General features: G+C 40.8%; 1 protein-coding gene across 10 annotated transcripts in view; it reads left to right on the top strand.

Moving 5' to 3' along the window:
• The window catches only part of Slc41a2 (solute carrier family 41 member 2), a 102,957-nt gene that overhangs the window by 55,746 nt on the left and 28,311 nt on the right, over positions 1-18,900 (top strand). For all 10 annotated transcript variants that reach the window (XM_063255485.1, XM_063255486.1, XM_063255483.1 and 7 more), the window contains one exon: positions 1,069-1,148. In XM_063255485.1, coding sequence (XP_063111555.1) covers positions 1,069-1,148 — 80 coding nt within the window. The remainder of the gene's footprint in view (positions 1-1,068; positions 1,149-18,900) is intronic.

Genomic DNA, 18,900 nt, shown 5'->3' with positions numbered 1-18,900 from the left:
TTTTTTTATTTTACTAAGTAATAAAAACATAATGATTTCCTAATGTTAACTACCAGGTGGTGGTAAGAACATTCAATCTGATACTTTGGCAGTCCCATTGGGTGAAAGCATGTAATTCACTTTGTTGTCATGTAGATACCATTTTCCTGGAAGATTTAGGCCGTGGGATCCCATGGAATATTGGAACTGGCCACGTCTTATAACTCAGTCCAACAGACTGAAGTCAACCAATTATTAATCATTTTGGAAATGTCAGAAGAGCCTTCAGGTCCCAGAGGCACAGTGAGAGTATAGGACTTACCACTGTATTATACTGAAAATAGTTTTCTAGACTTTTCTAGATGAGCTCTGAGGTCAGATGACCTGTGACTCCCCACATAGCTCAGGTTCCCGTGACCTCCCTACCACAAGATTACAGGTGTGTGTCACCACACCAGGGGCAATTACTATTTAATTACCACTGATAAAATACATCCTGACTATATCTAGTTTTAACACAATGAAAAAAATCATCCCTTGGCCAGGTGTTGTGGGACAGGCCCGTAACCCCGTAGTACGCATAATGCGTTCAGGACCCCCCTGGACAGCAGAGCAGGACGCTGTCTCCAAGAGCAAACAGCAGCCGCCAGCCCGCAGAGCCAACGTCGTCTAGTGCCTTAGCTGCTTCATATAGAAAAGCTTAATTCTTTTTATAATTTTTAAGTTGGAAGAGTAATAGGATAAATGACTTAAAATTAAGCTCTAAAGTGACCATCAGTTCCCAGTCTTATTCCCTGGAAGTGAACAGGGCTGACAGTGTCTCACAGGCCTCCGGCACCCTAGAGCATTTAGAGCACACACTTTTTCTTTTCCCAAGTACTGTAACAGCAGCACGACTTTTGTGGCTGTAACCTAAGTCGTGTTTTGTTTCCAACTTTTTACTCTTCGTGTTGATTTTTACTTTAAATATTTTTCCTTTGACTGTTTTTAAAATGTGTAAACTCTATTTTACAGTGAAGGGTATATGTATGTACAGAGCAACTCTGAGTACTTTCCCTTCCATGAATTATGTAACTTTATTTTTTTCAGCATTGGAGGCCTTATTCTGGACACAACTGTATCTGACCCAAACCTGGTCGGGATTGTTGTTTACACACCGGTTATTAATGGTAAGAACTACGTATCAAGTCTCTGTTTACTCTTAGGCTCCAGTAGTCCTAGCGCTCCGCTGAAGGAGTCTGTCTTCCCACCCCGTCATCACAAGCATGCACCACCACGTGCAGCTAGGATGGAACTTTGAAGACCTGTATTTGGTTTGCAGTATGCCAGGGGAGTTCTGTGTAAAGGGCCTGTTTGTCATCATCTTCAGCATTCGCTGTCATTAAGTAGGTGTACACGGCACATAACATACAGTTCCTTTTTGCAAGTTGTATATCATTTAATCCTCACAATAAGATAATTTGTTCATGATATGTGGTCAGTTGAGACTCTCTCCTAGAAATTCTTCTCATTAGCTGTTGGAATTTCTGGATTCAAGCTTTACTCAGACTCCCAGACCACACTTGGAAGGGCTTATATCATATATTTTTATTAAAGTTTACTTTCAATTAGTAATACACTATTTTACCTGTAGAATTAAGAGGTTTAGTGAGGTGAATTACCACTGTTTCTTCCATGTTCTTTTTGTCAGATATCGTACTTTGTTATAAATCCTGTATATTTGCACTGTTACTGTTTGTGCTTTGAACGGTAATGTTTAAAAGGTAACATACAAACTGGTATCTTCTGCATCTTCCCGTGTAAACTGGCATTTGCAGCCTCTTCTTTCCTCCGTGTGGCCCAGGTCTCCGTCTAGGATTCTGTGTTTTCTTCTTCCTGAGCAGTTCCTTCAGGGTGCCTTGAGGGCAAAGCTGCAGAGAAGCTAACAGTCCTGGGCGAGGTCTCTCCCCGGCCTCGCTGCCTTCCCCTCCGCACTGTGCTCAGCGGCGTGCGCTGCTGCCGAGACTGCTGAGCCCGCTGCAGCCCGACTCCATCCTGCGGACTCGCTGCATCCCTCCCGTCCTGGGGCTGGTGTGCCCGCGTCTTTCATCCTCCTCAGCTTCCGCAAGTGCGCCACTTCTCTGGCGGCTGTTCCCGCTTCTGTCTAACACTCTCCCAGCGTGGCGGTGCCTTCTCACCTGGCCACACGCCTTCCTCGCACTCTGCGTAACGGCTGCTCTGGCTGTGCAGTGACCTCCTGAGTACTTTGTCCAGCTCCTTATTTCACGCTTCGCTCAGTCCTGCCGCTCCGCGGAGTCGGGCCGCCCCTCCCACTTTCCAGCCCCCTTCCCCTCCGTGAGCTCCTTTACCTTCGCTGGTTTCCACTTCGCTGGCCTTAGGTGTCGGTGTTGTTTGGGACTGTCTTCCTGGTCATTGAGTTCCAGTTTTCACCTGTTGTTGGGGTGGCACTGTCTAGGCCAGACCTGGGATCTGGTTGCAGGCGCAGGTTCTCGGGCCTGAATCAGAGCCCTGAGGTAAGGCACCGCAGGTGATTCTGATAATCTCAAAAGTCTGAAAACTGTTTCTTTCATTTCTCTTTGTCATGTGGCTTTAACCCTTTAAAAGTTTGAGGCTTGACACATACATGATCATGTCCAGATCCAAACCTGAAATGGGATATTTTCATACAGAGGACCTGAAAGTTCCTAAGATAGTTAACACCAGGCAGGGGGCACATGCCTGGAGTCCTGGCCACCTGAGAGCCTGAGGCAGAAGAATGTCAAGTTTGAGGCTAGCCTAGGTGATTTAGCAAGACTTGGTTTTGAAATGAAAAAGGGCCGGGGATGATGCTCAGTTGTAGAGCATTTGACTAGTGTGGATGAGGCTCTGCGTTCAATCACCCTATCACAGAAAATTTTAAAAAGGGTCACAGCCTTTTGTCTCCTGGAGGATAACGCACAGATTATTCCTCATTACATTCTGGGCCCAATCCGTCCGGCTTCTGCCTCCCCAGCCCCCGCACTGTCCACAGGCCCCCTGTGTCACCCAGGCCTGCGCACTCCGCTCCGTCAAGCTCATCCTGTGTTTCCATCCCGCGCTCTGAACCCACTGCTCTCCTCCTCCTTTTCGAGTAAAGTGCTGATCACGTCCAGACCCCACTGAAACGCTGCTCCCGCTGCACAGCAGCTGTGAGGCCGTCAGCGGCTCTCTCTCCTGTGCTTCCCTTGTACGTTTGAGCAGTTCATTACAGTGTACATTTTGAGTGATGATTTCATTTTTGTGTGACTCTCTGAATAACGCTACCACATTAAGATTTGGTAATTGTTGCATGAATAAATGTATGAGTTAGGGCATATATTTAGTTTTGCCGCAAACTGTATGTCGCTGAATTGGAGGAAGTTATCTTGTTAAATAGTACAACTTAGAACATAAACAAAAATTAACGTATATTAGTAACTGGTAAGGTGCATTTAAAGAAGCAAAAATAGAAAAAGGCTCCTTCTGTTTTAGTAAAAATGACAGTGATAACTGCTTCCTTTAATTTCTCCTGTGTGTAGCTAGAGAAATTGGCTTAATATTGGCTTCTCACATTTCCTCCCGTTGGGTCTGCTTCCTGTGTTCTCTGGATAGGAGGGGATGTTTGGATGTTTTGTAGGAAGAAGAAAGACATGGGAGGAGAGAGCTGTCAGTGTGGCAAGAGGATGACTCAAGTGGGAGCATTCATTCAGCGCCGAGGAAGTCACTCGGGGTTCCATGTAGTTGAGTAGCTGGTTAAGTCAGTGAAAGCATGATTCCACTTCACCAACAGTAAAAGTGAGTGAGTCACATTTTACATGCGAGAAGGCTGGCTCCCGGTGCTCAATATGTGGTCTCTCATGAACTTCAAAAGCAAGGAAAGCTGCGTGACGCATGGTTCAGGGCTGTACATGGGACATGGCAGGAGCATTAGCGAGGTGAGGACAGTTCCTGTGACTGGGAAGGAAGGGGAGTGGGAAGGCAGCCAGGGCCCGGGTGTGAAGCCAGTGCTGCTTTTCCTTTGGTCGAGGGATGGCAGCCAGGGATTCACACTGAGCTGCGGCCCCAGGGCTTTTTATTTTGAGACAAGGTCTCACTGCACACCCAGGTCTCAAACTCATGAACCTCCTGGGCAGCTGTATCCCCTTTTTAAATAAGATGGTGAATACATGGGTGGGGTTTTTTTCGGCATATAATTTTTGTAGCCTATATACTTTCTGACATTATTTTTGTATCTCTTGTATTTAGTATGAAACTATTAAAATCTTGGAAGTAGCATTTTTTTCCAGTGTCACATTAAGCAGTTGACAATGAAAAAAAGAATTAAGATAGAACTCCAACGGTCCTGGAAGTTCAAACATGGAGCTGTTCCTAGGACATGAGCTCTATATGGGTGCACATGGGCAAGGAGGCAGAAGGTCGGAGTGCAGGGGTAGTTTAGGGGGGCCAGGGTAGGAAGCAAGTAGCTCCACAGGAGCCCCAGAAAGAGGATCTGCCTGGCCTCAGGAAGAGCCAGCTGGAAACCAGGCTGCAGGGTCAGCAGTGGGGACAGAGATGAAGGCGCTCACAGCTTCAGCCGCCCGCCGTTGTCCCAGGAAAGGAGCCTCATTTCCCAGGCAGCGGTTCCCAACCTTTCTAATGTCACAGCACGCATAGGAAATGATATGTGCCAGACCACACGCCAGCTGTCAGCCACCAGCCTAGAGCAGGGGACCAGCGGTCGGGCAGCACAGCCGTGACGCATTCGCAGTGCCCTCGCTGGAGGCTCTGACCTGGGGCTGTGTTGCTCGAACTGCTTTTTTCATCATACTCTGAGGAGCTGTTTCCCCTTAGACATTGTCACCCAGAAGATACTAAAATCACAGATGCACATACTGCGTGTGTGCTGTGTGCATATCCGTGTGAGCGATGTGTACATGACACATGCTTCTGGGCTGTAGGTGGAGATGCGCATGTGCTTTACACATAAAGTGAACACATGCACGCGCATGTGAGGGCCAGTGTTCGCCCTTTGCACTTACAGAGTCTGTGCTGGGGAATTGGGAAGCGCAGGCCTGGACCAGTCGTCTGCCTCGTTTATTTATGTACAGGTGTGCTGGGAGGCAGTGACGCGGGTGTGGGCTGGGAACCTGGAGGAGAGTGTCCCTGCCCCTGTGTACGTAGAAGGGTCTTCACAGGGAGGGCTTCTGGGCATTCCTTCTGAAAAACTATGAAGCCTGGAAGATCTGTCTCCTGGCTTCTGTGCATTTCTTAAAACTAAAAGTAATTTGGGGTCGGGTCAGGGTGGGACGGGGAGGATTGCTTTTTAAGAACATGAACTTTCAGTGTGGTTTCCTTTGGGTATATTCCAAAGAATTCTTGACAGAATTTAAAATGTATCCTGTGCTGTGCATGTAAAACATTTACTGGAAACATTTTATGAATTTAACAGAACAGATTTGAATTTTAAACCTGCTAATAATTTCTCCTTTTATCAAATGTTTTTTATTATCAACTTAAGATTCTTCTAGTGGAAAACACCTAAAACTCGGTTTTGTGTGTACTCAACAATGCCACTAATTAGGATATTGACAAGCTGTTTCTCCTAATGTTTTTAATTTATGTGAGACTGTCTTTTGATGTTCTCTGTCAGCTCTAATAATGCAATTAGTCTCTAGAGAATTCAAGTAATTTAAAAGGAAGGCTAATAACACACTGTTAATAGAAACATTGGATATATTATGATAGCAAGAAAGCACTTTTAACATCAAAAGAAACTACTGCAAGGTAATAATTTCACAGCAGCTTGAAAATATAACCAGCAATCGTGATGAGACCATGCGAGGCTGACGCTTTAATTAGTCCCTTCACTGAGCAGATTGTTTACTGTGAGTGTTACTCGTTTTATCTGGAAACCTTTCTGCAGTGTCCATCTCTGAAGTCTCTGTGGATTTTATTTTTTGTTTGGTGCAGCTGTAACATCAGTAGGTCTCCTGGACTGCAGTGTGGGGAAGTCAGGGAGCACAGGAGAGCGTGCTGGTAAGTGGGTGGTTCACACAGGTCCCTCTCTCACACTGATCTGTTACATGGTAACACAGATCAAAGCGGTTTTATAAAGTTCAACCACTGAATCTGTGGCTTTTCAAAGAGAGCTGCACATAGTGGGCAGGAGCTTTTCAAACTAAATGCAATGGAAGCCGCAGCTAGAACAGGTGGTCTCAGAACCACACGTGCACGCGTGCTGACAGGCAGCAGAGAGGCCCTCACCCCAGCGGCTGCAGGGCGAGCGACCCCAGAGGGGCCCACGGTGTCTGCGCTCCTGCAGGAAGTGTCCCTGCTGAAAGAGCTCGGGTTGTGGCCTTTTGCTTTGTGTTAAGCATGGTTCTTTTTTCACAATGCATATTACTTTTCTGTTAATAACTCAATATAAATATTTAAAATTCTGTGGGCCTGTGTGCATGTGTATTTTTACATAACTATAAATCAACTGGAAGCAACTATACAGCTTAAGTCTTTTAATTTAACCATTTATTATTTATTTTTAGTGCCTTTCACAGTACATGTTTACAGTCCTTGGGTGGAGTTGATAGTGTACGTAGCACGTCTTAATTCTTATTTTTTATCTACTTCCCCCCACCGCCCATCTCTTGATCCCCTCCTATTGGAGAAACGTCTGTCTCCCTCACATACAGACCCTAACATTAGTTTCTTCTCTGTGGGACTGTGAACAGAGATCCACAGACGATTCCAAGGCTTCTTTCCCCCCTGCTTTGTCCCTTGTTGATTTACCCATAACTCTCCGTGAGCATATGTTGTGTAGCATAAATATTCTCATATATTAATTTTCTTTTGGTTAAAGGAGTAAGTTACTGGCTTTGTTTGTGTACTGTTATCAGTTGAGTACCAGCTTATGCCAAGTATTCAATGTTATATTTTAGTTGTTACTTTGGAAAGTGGGCAGAGATTTAGAAAATTCAGATTTTAAAAATAGTTATCACAAATTTCTAGTAAAAGTTCATTGAGTGTACAGAAAGCAGTTTAAAATGTGGGTATCCGGGGGAGTGTGCTGGTGTGCTCCTGTGACCCCAGCGCTCTGGGAGGCAGCCGGACTACTGAGTAACTTATGGAGGCTCTGTCTCAAAATAAAAACAGAAAGGCCTGGGGTGCAGCCTAGTGAGGGCCCTGGAGTGAGTCCCAGGATAGAAAAATAATAAATGCATACATACAGCAGACATGCACCAAGTAACTTACTGTTTTTCTTGCCTTTTAAAAAAATAACACATAAACCGGAAAGCAGCGGAGTCCTCAGGCACCCTTTGGCCAGTGAGTTCCCCATCACGGTAACTGTGAGGGCCTGCAGTTGGGAAGCAGCAAGTTGGAAAGATGCTATTTGTGTAAACTGTTTGACGTTGTTAGCGCTGGCTACCATTTGGTGAGCCTGCACTGTGTACAGTGTCTTGGTGCATGCACGACTCTGTCCAGCTCTCGCAGCGTCCTTATGTGGGGGGCGGGCAGCATCAGGAGTCTGCAGCGAACAGAGCGCGCATTCATGGGCCGGGGTTCTCCGCCTCGGCGGTGTGACTTTTAAACACAGTTTTAAAGACATTTATTTTCCTTTAGAAAATTTTCCAGAACTCTGTGGGATGCATTTTAAAAACATTTTTTATGAAGAACTACATTTTAAATTATCATGAGCGGTTGCTTTTAATGAATTTTTTATTTTCCAAATGACATGCTGAGGAAATCATAAAGCTGCCTTTAGTTTAAAATAGTCATTACAATTTCAGTTTTTAAAATGTAGTCTTTAAATTGCTTTATTTTTGGTGCATTGGCACTAAAAGAGATCACTCTCGGCTTTGGAGGGGAGAGTTCATGCTTTTCTCATTTCCCATTTTTTCCGTGATTAAAAAACATGAAAATTTTACTCCCACAGTAACAAATTAGCTTCTTAGAATCCAGCGAATGCCCGAGCTTGCCTGGGTGGTAGGCAGTGTCAGGGCAGTTCAGCTGACTGCGTCACCCACTTAGATGGGGCTGCGAGGGCCTGCTCTCTCCCTGGGAGTTACTGAAGCTGGGCCCTGAAATCACCTGAGCTGTCAAGAGGAGAACTGACCATCTAGCAACCACTGATGGCTCTCACAGACAGTGACAAGAGCACAAACAGAACCAGGCAGCTTGTGTCTGATGCCTGGGCGGGAAAAGGTGTGGGATTTCAGGAAGCTCGGGAGGTCAGGGGCTGGTGCCTTCTGATCGTTTCCAGTGCGATCAAAGCCTTCAGGTCCCGCCCTGTCAGGGTAGTCCTCTAAGTGTTCCTGTACGAACGTCGCACACACAGTGACCTGGGGTCAGCAGCAGGCCTTGTGGGTGCCCGCAGTATTGGTGTATGTCGCCCGGTGCTGCGGTCACAGGCGTCATGTGTGCGTACGCAGTGTGCTAGTCACACAGAGGTGAAATCCCTGACAGATTCCTTGGGGCACAGCCCCTGGTTAGGTGATGTGTGACCGGATCTATTCAGTGTGACTCCTGGAGCTAGGATTTCCAGTTCGTGCAGTAAAACTCCAAAGACATATAAATGGCACCAGGTATATGAAAAATTGCTCATTTTCACCAATCATGAGAGAAATGAAAATCAGAACTATAAGGGATAACTCATCATTCCAGCAGGAATGCCTGTTATCAAAAAGCCAGCTCACAAGTGCTGGCAAGAATCGGGGCATAGGGAACCCCTGCGTGCTCTCGTCGGTGGTGAGTATGCATGTCAGTACAGCCACAATGGAGAACAGTGTGGAGAGTCCTAAAATATATTTAGGATTGAGTATATATTTGCAGAGGTAAGGAAATCAATGGAGGTGTCTGCATCCCTGTGTTTATTACAGCCTTACTGATAGTAATGAAGACATGGAAATAGCCTGAGTTTCCCTGAGACAGTGAATGGATGCGGGTGGAATACTATGCAGGCACAGAAGGAGCAGTGCTGTCATCCCGACAACATGGACTGACTAGAGTGAACCAGATGCACTCAGAAAGACGCGAGCCCTATGACCACTCGTGTGGAATCTAAGGCTGATCTCCGAGTGCTGAGGAACTTGAGGGCAGAATGGTGGCTACCAGAGGCCGGGGAGAGTTGAGTGAGGACGGGGAGAGGTTGGTCACTGCATACTGGAGTTAAATACAGGAGAAAGTCCAAGGGTGCTGTCGTGCAGTGAGGTGATGACAGATAACAGTTACGTACCTTTAGTTCAAAGGAGTTTGAATGTTTGCAGTTAAAGAAAGGAGGAATGTGTGAGGAGGTAGATGTGTTTAACGTGATCGAAACGTCGCACGACATCCATGCATCTGCAGGTGGACACAGAGGCTGCTCCCAGGGCTCAGCTTTCAGGAGCTGCGCTGCTGTAAACGGGTGTGCGTGAGTCCTTGTGGTACGATGTCTCGCTCTTTCGGAAAGATACTCAGCGGAGAAGTAGCTGGCTCAGGTGGACTCTCCTCAAAAAGCGGAGTCTCCACACTGATTCCGTCCCTACAGCCCTGCCAGCATTTGTTACGGGATTTCCTGATGACAGCCGTTGTCTCTTGAGTAGGATGGCATCTCAGTGCTATTTCAACTTGCATTTCTTTAATGACCAGTGATGTTGATCCCACATATTTATTGGCTATTAATAATTCTTCTGAGAAGGTCTGTTCATTTAAGGTGCTCATTTTTAATTGGGCCTTTTATTCTAGGGGTCTAATTTTTAAAATTATTTATATCTAGATGCTGATCTTTAGAAGAATAATTGGCAATTTTTTCTCATTTCCTAGATTGCTGTTCACTCTGTTGGTTGTTTCCTTTGCTGTGTAAAAGCTTTTCAATTTGGTACGATCTTATTTGTTGATTCTCGGTACTATTTCTCATGCCACTGACATTCTGTTCAAAATGTCCTTGCCTATATCTATGTCTTCAAGAGTCTTTACTGTTCTGTCTGCCAGAAGAGTCTTTCTGTTTTGACATTTAGATCTTTGATCCATTTTCATTGTAACTTAGCACACTGTGCGATACTTGGGGCTTGATTCAGTCTTGTGCATGTGGGCTGCCAGTTTCCCGAACCACTCAGTGAAGAAGACACTTCCCTGCTCCGGGCCAGTTCAGGTTTATGTTTTTGGCCCCTTAGTCGGAGATCTAACAGAGCAACGTGCCTGTGCCCGTTTCTGTGACATTGATCTAGCTGGTTTTTGTGCCACTGCCGTGCTACCCTCACCCTGTTGCTTCATAATAGAACTCCAGATCCAGGGTGGTGCCTGGATCCAGGCTCCTACCTCTTGTTGCCCGTACTTTTGCTATTCTGTTTGTTCTCTTCTGGTTCCTTATAAATTTTAGGATTGCTTTCTCTAGTTCTGTGAGGAATGCTGTTGGCATTTCGGCTAGGATTTGAGTAAATCTTTTTAACAGCTTTGGAAGTGTGCCCCTTTGACTATCAGTTCTGCTATCCAGAAACAGGATATCATTCCATTTTCTGGTGTCCTCTTTGAACTCCTTTTTCAGAGTCCTGTGATTTTCTTTGTAGAGGTCTTCTACTTCTTTGGTTGGGTTCATTCTTAAGTATTTAATTTTTCTTAATGTTATCATAGTGGTATTGTTTTTCTCAATGAGTTCTTTATGGTAGGTATATGGACTGCTGCTGCTTTCTGTATGTGGGTTTTTGGGTCCTTCACTACTCAATATGTATTTATTTATTTTGTTTTGTTTTGTTTTCAAAGCCATTTTATTCAAACATAGAAAGAAAATAAAGAAGAAAAAAACTAAAAATTTTGAGTACATCAACCAGGGGTAACATGCACATTGTCATCCCCAAATCATTCACCCAGATCATTGATAAAGTTTGGTTGTTAATTATAGGAGTCATTTGCTGGAAGCTTTTGGGTCTTGAATATAAGGGTCCTGTCTTCTGCAAATAATGATACTTTGATTTCTTCCTTTTCTTTTTTTCTCTTGGCTGATTGCTCCGGCTAATGTTTTGAGTGCTATATTGAATACGAGTGGTGGTAGTGGATGCCCTTAGCTTTTTCCTGACTTGAGAGGAGAAGCGTCCAGCTTTTCCCTGTTTGATGCGGTGTTAGCAGTCGTTAGTCATAAATGGCTTCCTGTCAGATTGAGATAAGGTTGTTCTGTAGCTGTTTTTCTTCAGGGTTTTATTAAGAAGGGATGATGTATTTTATCAAAGGCTTTCCTGCATCTGTCGATATAATCACATGAGTTCTGTCCTTGCTTCTGCTTATGTGATGTATTACACTTATTGATTTGCGTATGCTGAGCCATCCCTGAATCCCTCGGATGGTGCATACTCAGTTGTATTGTAGGATCTTTTTTTATGATGTTTTGCTTTATGTTTGCCAGTACTATATCTTGTTGAGGATTTTTGCATGTATTTCATTAAACAAATTGGCCAGTAGTTGTTCTTTTTTTTATTATTACTTGTTCCTTATTTGGAATCTGGGCGTTGCTAGCTTCCAGGAATGACTTTGGGAATGCTCCTCCTCTTTCATGTTATTGAAGAGTTTGAGAAATATTGGTATTATTAAGAGTGACTCCATCAGCACTGGGCTTTTATTAGGTAATAGGTTGTCTTTGTTTAATCAGTTCAGTCTCATTGCTTGCTATTTGATTATTCAGGGTTTTTATGACTTCTGGTTCAGCTTTGGTAGTTCATAGGTTCATATTTCCATCTCTGTGCATAACGTCAGTAGTGTCTTTTGCCACTGGTTTCTAGTTTCGTGTGCTATGATAGTATGTATAATTTCAGTTACTTTGCATTGACTGAAGCTTGCTGTGTTGGCTGCAGTGTGGTTTATTGTGGAGAAGGTCCCATGTGCTCTGAGAAAACTGCATAGATCTAGGAATCTATTCATGTCTTCTGAATTCTCCATTTTATTACAGTACAAATTCTCAAAATAGTTACTAATAATCTGGATTTTGGCGGAGTCCATTTTCACTTCTAAGTGCATTGATTTGGGTCTTTTTATGAAGAGATTGGCTATGGTTTGTTTATTCCTTCTTTTGAAAAAACAGCTTTTTAATTCATGATTCTTTATATTGTGTTAGGTCTCCATTTCATTGATTTCTTTCTGATATGGATAATTTCCTTTCTTGTACCAGCTTTGGGTTTGAACTGTTCTCATTTTTCTAAGACCTTCAGTTCCATGGCTGGTTATTTGCTCAGGCTCGCCCTGCTTTTCCAATATAGTTTCCCGAGTAAAGCTACCTCTTTGCACTGTGTCCCATGGTTCTGGTATGTTGTGCTGACATTATCATTTGATTCTTGGAACTATCTCATTCCTTCCTTGATTTCTTCTGTGATCTGTTGATTATTCACAAAGGTCTTTGCATAATGTCAGTAGTGTCTTTTGCCACTGACTTCTAGTTTCGTGTGCTATGATAATATGTATAATTTCAGTTACTTTGCATTTACTGAAGCGTGCTCTATTGGCTGCTGTGTGGTTATTGTGGAAGAGGTCCCATGTGCTGCTGAGAAAAATGTGCATTCTGTTGCTGTCATGTGGAACACTGTATACATCCATTAAGTCCATTTGTTCAAATGTTTGGTTCAACTCTGATATTTCTTTATTGATTTTTTTGTCTGCTTGATATGTTTCTGACAATGGCGTATTGAGGCCCCTCACTACCGTCGTGTTGATGTTCATCTGATCTTTTATGTCCAGTAGTGTTTGTTTTATAAAGTTGGATGCAGCATTTTTCTGTGCATATATATTTATAATTATTATCTCTTCCTGTGGAATTGTTCCCTTAACCAATGTATAGTGACCTTTGCTTCTTCTGATCAGTTCTGGTTTAAATCCCACTTTGTTGAAAATAAGATGGTTACTCTTGCATGCTTTCTAGTTCCCATTGCATCCCAGCCTTTGCTTTTTCTAGTCTGTGAATTTCTTTTTCTTTTAGATATGTTCCTTGTATATAGCATACAACTGGAGTTAGTCCTGATCCATTTCAGCAATTTGTTTCTTTGACTGGGGACTTGGGGCCATTAACATCAAGAGATACCTGGGAGAGGTAGGTACTGCTCGCCCTACCTGGTCTATTCATTCCCTTAGACTTTTGGGGATTGTTTTTGCTTGTTGTCTGTGTCACCACACAGGGATTTTTGCTGGAATATCCCTGAGAATTTTTTTAGAGTGCTGGTTTGGTGGCAATGAATTTCTTTAGGTGACCATGGAAATGTCTTATTTCTCCATCAATTTTGAAAGAGTTTTGCAGGGTATATCAGTCTGGGTTGGAGATAGTTTTCTTTTAGGGCTTCAAACACTTTATATCTATTTCTCTTGGCTTCTACTGTTAGTGTTGAGAAGTCTGCTGCAATTCTAATGCGTTTTCCTTTACAAGTGATTTGTTTCTTCTGTCTAATGGCTTTTAGATCCTGTTGTCATGTTGGTCTTCTGGGATTTTGACTCTGGTATTGTGGGAGGTTCTTTATTTGAGGTTCTCTGTTACACAGCACAGCTCTCCTCTGTTAACATACGGAGTTACATTGACTTCTTTCCCAATATTAAATTGACCTTGCATTTCTAGGAAAGTCCAATGTAGTTGTGATGTATTATGTATTTAGCATTTTGCTGGATTTGGTTTGCTAATAGTATTTCAGTTGTTCATGATACTGTTATAATACGCTTTTAAAGCCTGTGTGGTCTGCAGTGGTGACTCCTCTTTCATTCTTGATATTGGAATTTTGCCCCTATCTCATTCTGTCTCTGTCTCTCCAAAAAACCAGCTTCAGAGTTTCTTTCATCTTCTGTGTTGTTTTTTGTTTCATTGATTTTTTTTGTTCTTATGCCTATTCTTCCATCTTTATGCTTTTAGTATAATCTTCCCCCTTTTTTTAAATTCCCAGGATGTAAGTCTTCTTCTGTAATGCAAGTATTTAATATGTGAGTTTAGAAACACTGCTTCCTGTACCACCGACATGTTTCAGTGTGTTTTGTTTTCATTGAATTGAATTGAATTGACTTGTGTTTTCCACATTTTCTAATAGATTCTTCTTTGACCAAGAAGTTATTTAGAAGTTTACTATTTCCAAATATTTGGAGAAATCCCCAAATGTATCTCTCTTCTGTTGTAACCGGAGAGCACGCTTTGCATATTTTAAACATTTCAAATTAACTGAGACTTACCTTGCAGACTGTCGCATGGTCTGTCTTCCTCATGTCTCCATGATTATTCCACGTGTAGACTCACAGTGACTCTTAAGCTGTTTTGGATGGAATGTTCTATAAATGTCACTTATAGAAGAGCACTCCCCAGATAAGATAGCTAATAGTATTACTAAAGTTCATAATGGTCAATTTCTAAGAAGTCTGTTTAGTCTATCAGTGAGATAACGGTAAAGTAAAGTACAAATACAGACTTTTCTGTTTTTGCTTTCATGCTTTGTGTTTGTGCTGTAGTTCAGGGTCTGTATCTAGGTGTGTCTCTGTGTAGAACTGTTGTGTCTTTTTCATGAACTGACCTTTGTAAGCATTATTCAGTGTCCGCTTTTTTAAAAATTTTTATTTAAAGAGAAAAAGAAAAAAAAACAGAAAAAGGGTATAAGTAATACAGAATTTCAAAAAAAATCACTAGTTAATAGATTGCATATTGTCATCTTAGAAATAGTTGTTCAAGTTATAAAATTAAAGCATACAAAGTGGACATTCAAACAATGAGACTGCAAAAAGTTCTGTTCAATGATCCAACAAAAACTTAGTAATATGGTTATCTATCTTATACACTTAAATATACATGCAGTTATATCCTTTAGAGCACTATCTTTTCCTCTCTTTTTTACAATGACAATTACACATTTTGGGTTTTATTACTCCCACAATTCTTATTACTTTTTTTTGAAGAGAATAAAACCAAATGTGACAAAACAAAACAGAGTCAGACAAATCAAAAGGATGGACATAGTACATGATGTAAAAACAGAATACAAGGTGATCAACAATGGTTACGATAATGCCTCTTGCTAGCTTAAAAAGAATTGCCTATATCATCAGGTATAATAAAATTGAACAAAACAATACAGAACAAAACCTATAAAACCAAAACATTGGAGACATTACAGGACTTAAAAGAAGATAATAGTCAAACCCAAATGGGTATCATAGTGAATCTTATTGTCTTCAAAGTAGTTGCCTATACCCTCAAACTTGATACTATCAAGCAAAACAGAATAGAGTAAAATCAGTCAAAACAAGATGGTGAGAACAATACAGGGCTTCAAATCAAGTTAATAGGAAATCAAAATGGTTACTATAATATATCCTGCTATATTTTTATTTGTTTTTTCCCTTAATTAAAAAAATTTTTTTAAAATTTTAAAAAAGGAGATTGAGATAAAAGAGGATATAATAACACAACAGTACAGGTCAGAACACAACAATTTAAGCAACATAGTGTTTCACCACAAGATAACCCGACATAACAGTAGTTAACATAGTGTCTCTTTCCTTGAAATACTTGAGTATAACTTCGTATACTGTAGCACCAAACATATCCAGACAATGTAAAACCACTCAAGAGAATGAAAGTATTACAGGGTATTTAGAACCAACTAACAGAAAATGAACAATGGTTTCTATATTATCTCCTTGTCTATAAAAGTTTTTGTTTGTACTGTCACATATAATAAAATCCAATAAGATACTCATGATAAGACTGATGGAGACAGAAGAACAAAAGCTTCATGGAACTTCAAAACAAGATGATATTAAATCAGCACTAGCTATTATGATGTCTTGTTTTCTTCAAAATAGCTGTTCATACCATCACAGACAATAAAATCAAACAAGCCAGAATAAAACAATTCCAATTAATGAATGAAAACATTATAAGGCTTCAAAGCAATATAATGGGGAATCATGATTACCATATACTTTTATGTATTCTTATCATTTCTTACACTAGGGAAACTATTCAGTATTTATACATGTGAGTGTGATTTATTTCACTTATGAGTATGGTCTCAAGCTGCGCCCATTTATTTATAAATATCTCAATGTGATCATTCTTTATAGCTGAGTAATACTCCATTGTATAAAAATACCACAACTTTTTTATCCATTCCTCAGTTGATGGATACTTAGGTTGTTTCCAAGATCTGGCTATTACAAATTGTGCTGCTATAAACACGGGCGCATATATATCACTGTGGTATGATGCTTTCAGTTCTTCTGGGCATATGCCTAGAAGTGGAATAGCTGGAACAAATGGAACTTCCAATCCCAGCTTTTTGAGAAATCTCCAGACCCACCTCCACAATAGCTGCACCAGTCTACACTCACACCAACAGTGCAGGAGAGTTCGTTTTTCCCCACAGCCTCTCCAGCATTTGTTCGTGGTGGTTTTCTTGATCCTGGCCATTCTTTCAGAAGTGAGATGGAATCTCAGTGTGGTTTTAATTTGCATTTCTCTAATGACTAATGATGATGAACATTTTTTCGTGTATTTATTTGCCATTTGTATTTCTTCATCTGAGAATTGTGTATTCATCTCAGATGCCCATTTATGGATTAGAGCTTTGAATTTTGGGGGTCTGATTTTTTAATTCTTTATATGAAGTCTTTTGCCTGAGGGACAGTTCACTAAGGACTTTTCCCAGTTTGTGGGTTTTCTTTTCACTATGCTGGAGATTTCTTTTGACATGCAGAAACTTTTTAATAAGACGTGATCCCAGTCATTGATTCTAGGAAGTATTTCCCGTGCAGTTTGAGTCCTATACATGAATTATCTACCTACCCCTGTGTCTTCAAGGTTTTTACCCAATTTTTCTTCCAATAGATTTAGTGTTTCTGTTTTAATATGCAGATCTTTGATCCATTTAGATTTTAACTTAGTACATGGTGATAGGCATGGGTCTACTTTTAGTTTTCAGCATATTGGAGAGCTAGTTTTTCCAACTTAATAAAGAGACTGTCCTTCCAATGAACCTATTTGGCCCCTTTATCAAAGATAAGGTGGTTGAGTGTGTTTGTAGTTGTGGTTGTATCTTCTAATCTATTCCATTGATCTTCAGTTCTGTTTTGATTCCAGTGCCATGTTGATTTTACTACAGTTGCTGTGTAGTATAACTTCAAGTCAGGGATTGTGATGCCTCCTGCCTTGCCTTTGCTGCTTAGAACTGTCTTTGCTATTCTAGCTCTCTTCTCGCTCCAGATGAATCTTAGGAGTGATTTCTCTAGATCTAGGAGGTATGTTGATGGTATTTTTATCAGGATTGCATTGAATCTGTATAACAGTTTTGGGAGAATGGCCATTTTCACAATATTTGTTCTTCCTATCCATGAGCAAGGGATGTCTTTCCACTTTCTGAGATCCTCTTCAATTTCTTTTTTCAGTGTATTATAATTTTCCCTGTATAGGTCTTTCACTACTTTCATGAGAGTAATTCCTAAACATTTCATTTTTTGGTTGCTAGTATGAAGGGTGTAGTTTCTCTTATTTCCCTCTCTGTGATTTTGTTGTTCGTGTATAGGAATGCTATTGATTTTTGAGTATTGATTTTGTATCCAGCTATATTGCTGAATTTATTTATTATATCTAAGAGTCTTTCAATGGAGTTTTGGGTGTCTTCTATGTAGAGTATCATGTCATCTTCAAATAATGATAATTTAACTTCTTCTTTTCCTATCTTTATCCCTTTTATTTCTCTCTCTTGTCTAATTGCTCTAACTGGTATTTCCAGTACTATATTAAATAGGAACAGTGATAAGGGACATCCTTGTCTTGTGCCTGATTTTAAAGTAAAGGCCTTCAATTTTTGGCCATTTAATATGATACTGCCTGTTGGTTTGTCATAGATGGCCTTTATTATATTGAGGTAAAGACCATCTATTCCAACTTTCTGTAAAGTTCTTATCATAAATGAATGTTGGACCTTATCAAAAGCTTTTTCTGCATCTATAGAAATGATCATGTGATTCTTACTTTTGGTTTTATTGATATGGTTGATTATATTTATTGATTTACATATTTTGAACCATCCCTACATTCCAGGGATGAATCCCACTTGGTCTTGGTGTATGATCTTCTTGATGATTTGCTGCATCCTATTTGCCAATATTTTATTGAGGATTTTTGCATCTGTGTTCATTAGGGAGATTGGTCTGTAGTTCTCTTTTTTAGTTGGGTCTTTCTCAGGTTTTGGTACTAGAGTAATACTTGCTTCCAGGAATGACTTAGGAAGGATTGCTTCCCTTTCAATTTCATTGAAGAGTTTGAGGAGTGTCGGCATTAAGTCTTCTTTGTACTTCTTGTAGAATTCTGCAGTGAATCCATCTGGGCCTGGGCTCTTTCTTTGTAAGTAAGGACTTAATTACATTTTCAATTTCATTAATAGAGATTGGGTTATTCAGCAGTTTTACATCTTCTTGACCTAGCTTTGGTACTTCATATATTTCTAGGAATCTGCCCATTTCTTCTGTGTTATCAAACCTGTGAGAGTAGAGGTTTTCAAAATAGGTGTTGATGATTTTCTAGATTTTCTATATTTCTACAGAGTCTGTAGTGATTTTGCCTTTTTCATTCCTTATTGCATGAATTTGAGCTTTTTCTTCCCTTTTTTTTAAATAAAGTTGGCTATGGGCTTATCAATTTTATTTATTCTTTCAAAGAACCAACTCTTTGATTCATTGATTCTTTGGATTGTTTTCTTAGTCTGTATTACATTAATTTCTGCTCTGATTTTTATAATTTCCTCTCTTCTTTTGGCCTTGGGCTTGACTTACTGTTTTTTTTCTAGATGTTTGAGGTGTAACATCAGGTTGTTTATTTGTATTCGTTCTGTTTTCCTGTTATGGGAACTCAGTGCAATAAATTTTCCTCTGAGGACAGCTTTTATTGTATCCCACAGATTCCAGTAAGTTGTATTTGTATTTTCGTTTGCTTGTAGATATTGTTTAATTTCTTCTTTAATTTCCCTTGTG

Source organism: Cavia porcellus, unplaced genomic scaffold (genome assembly GCF_034190915.1).
Source record: "Cavia porcellus strain 051 isolate PalLab524CR breed Dunkin Hartley unplaced genomic scaffold, mCavPor4.1 scaffold_8, whole genome shotgun sequence".
Taxonomy (NCBI): Eukaryota; Metazoa; Chordata; class Mammalia; order Rodentia; family Caviidae; genus Cavia; species Cavia porcellus.
The sequence above is the reverse complement of the archived record's forward strand: the minus strand, read 5'-3'. Positions and strand labels throughout refer to the sequence as shown.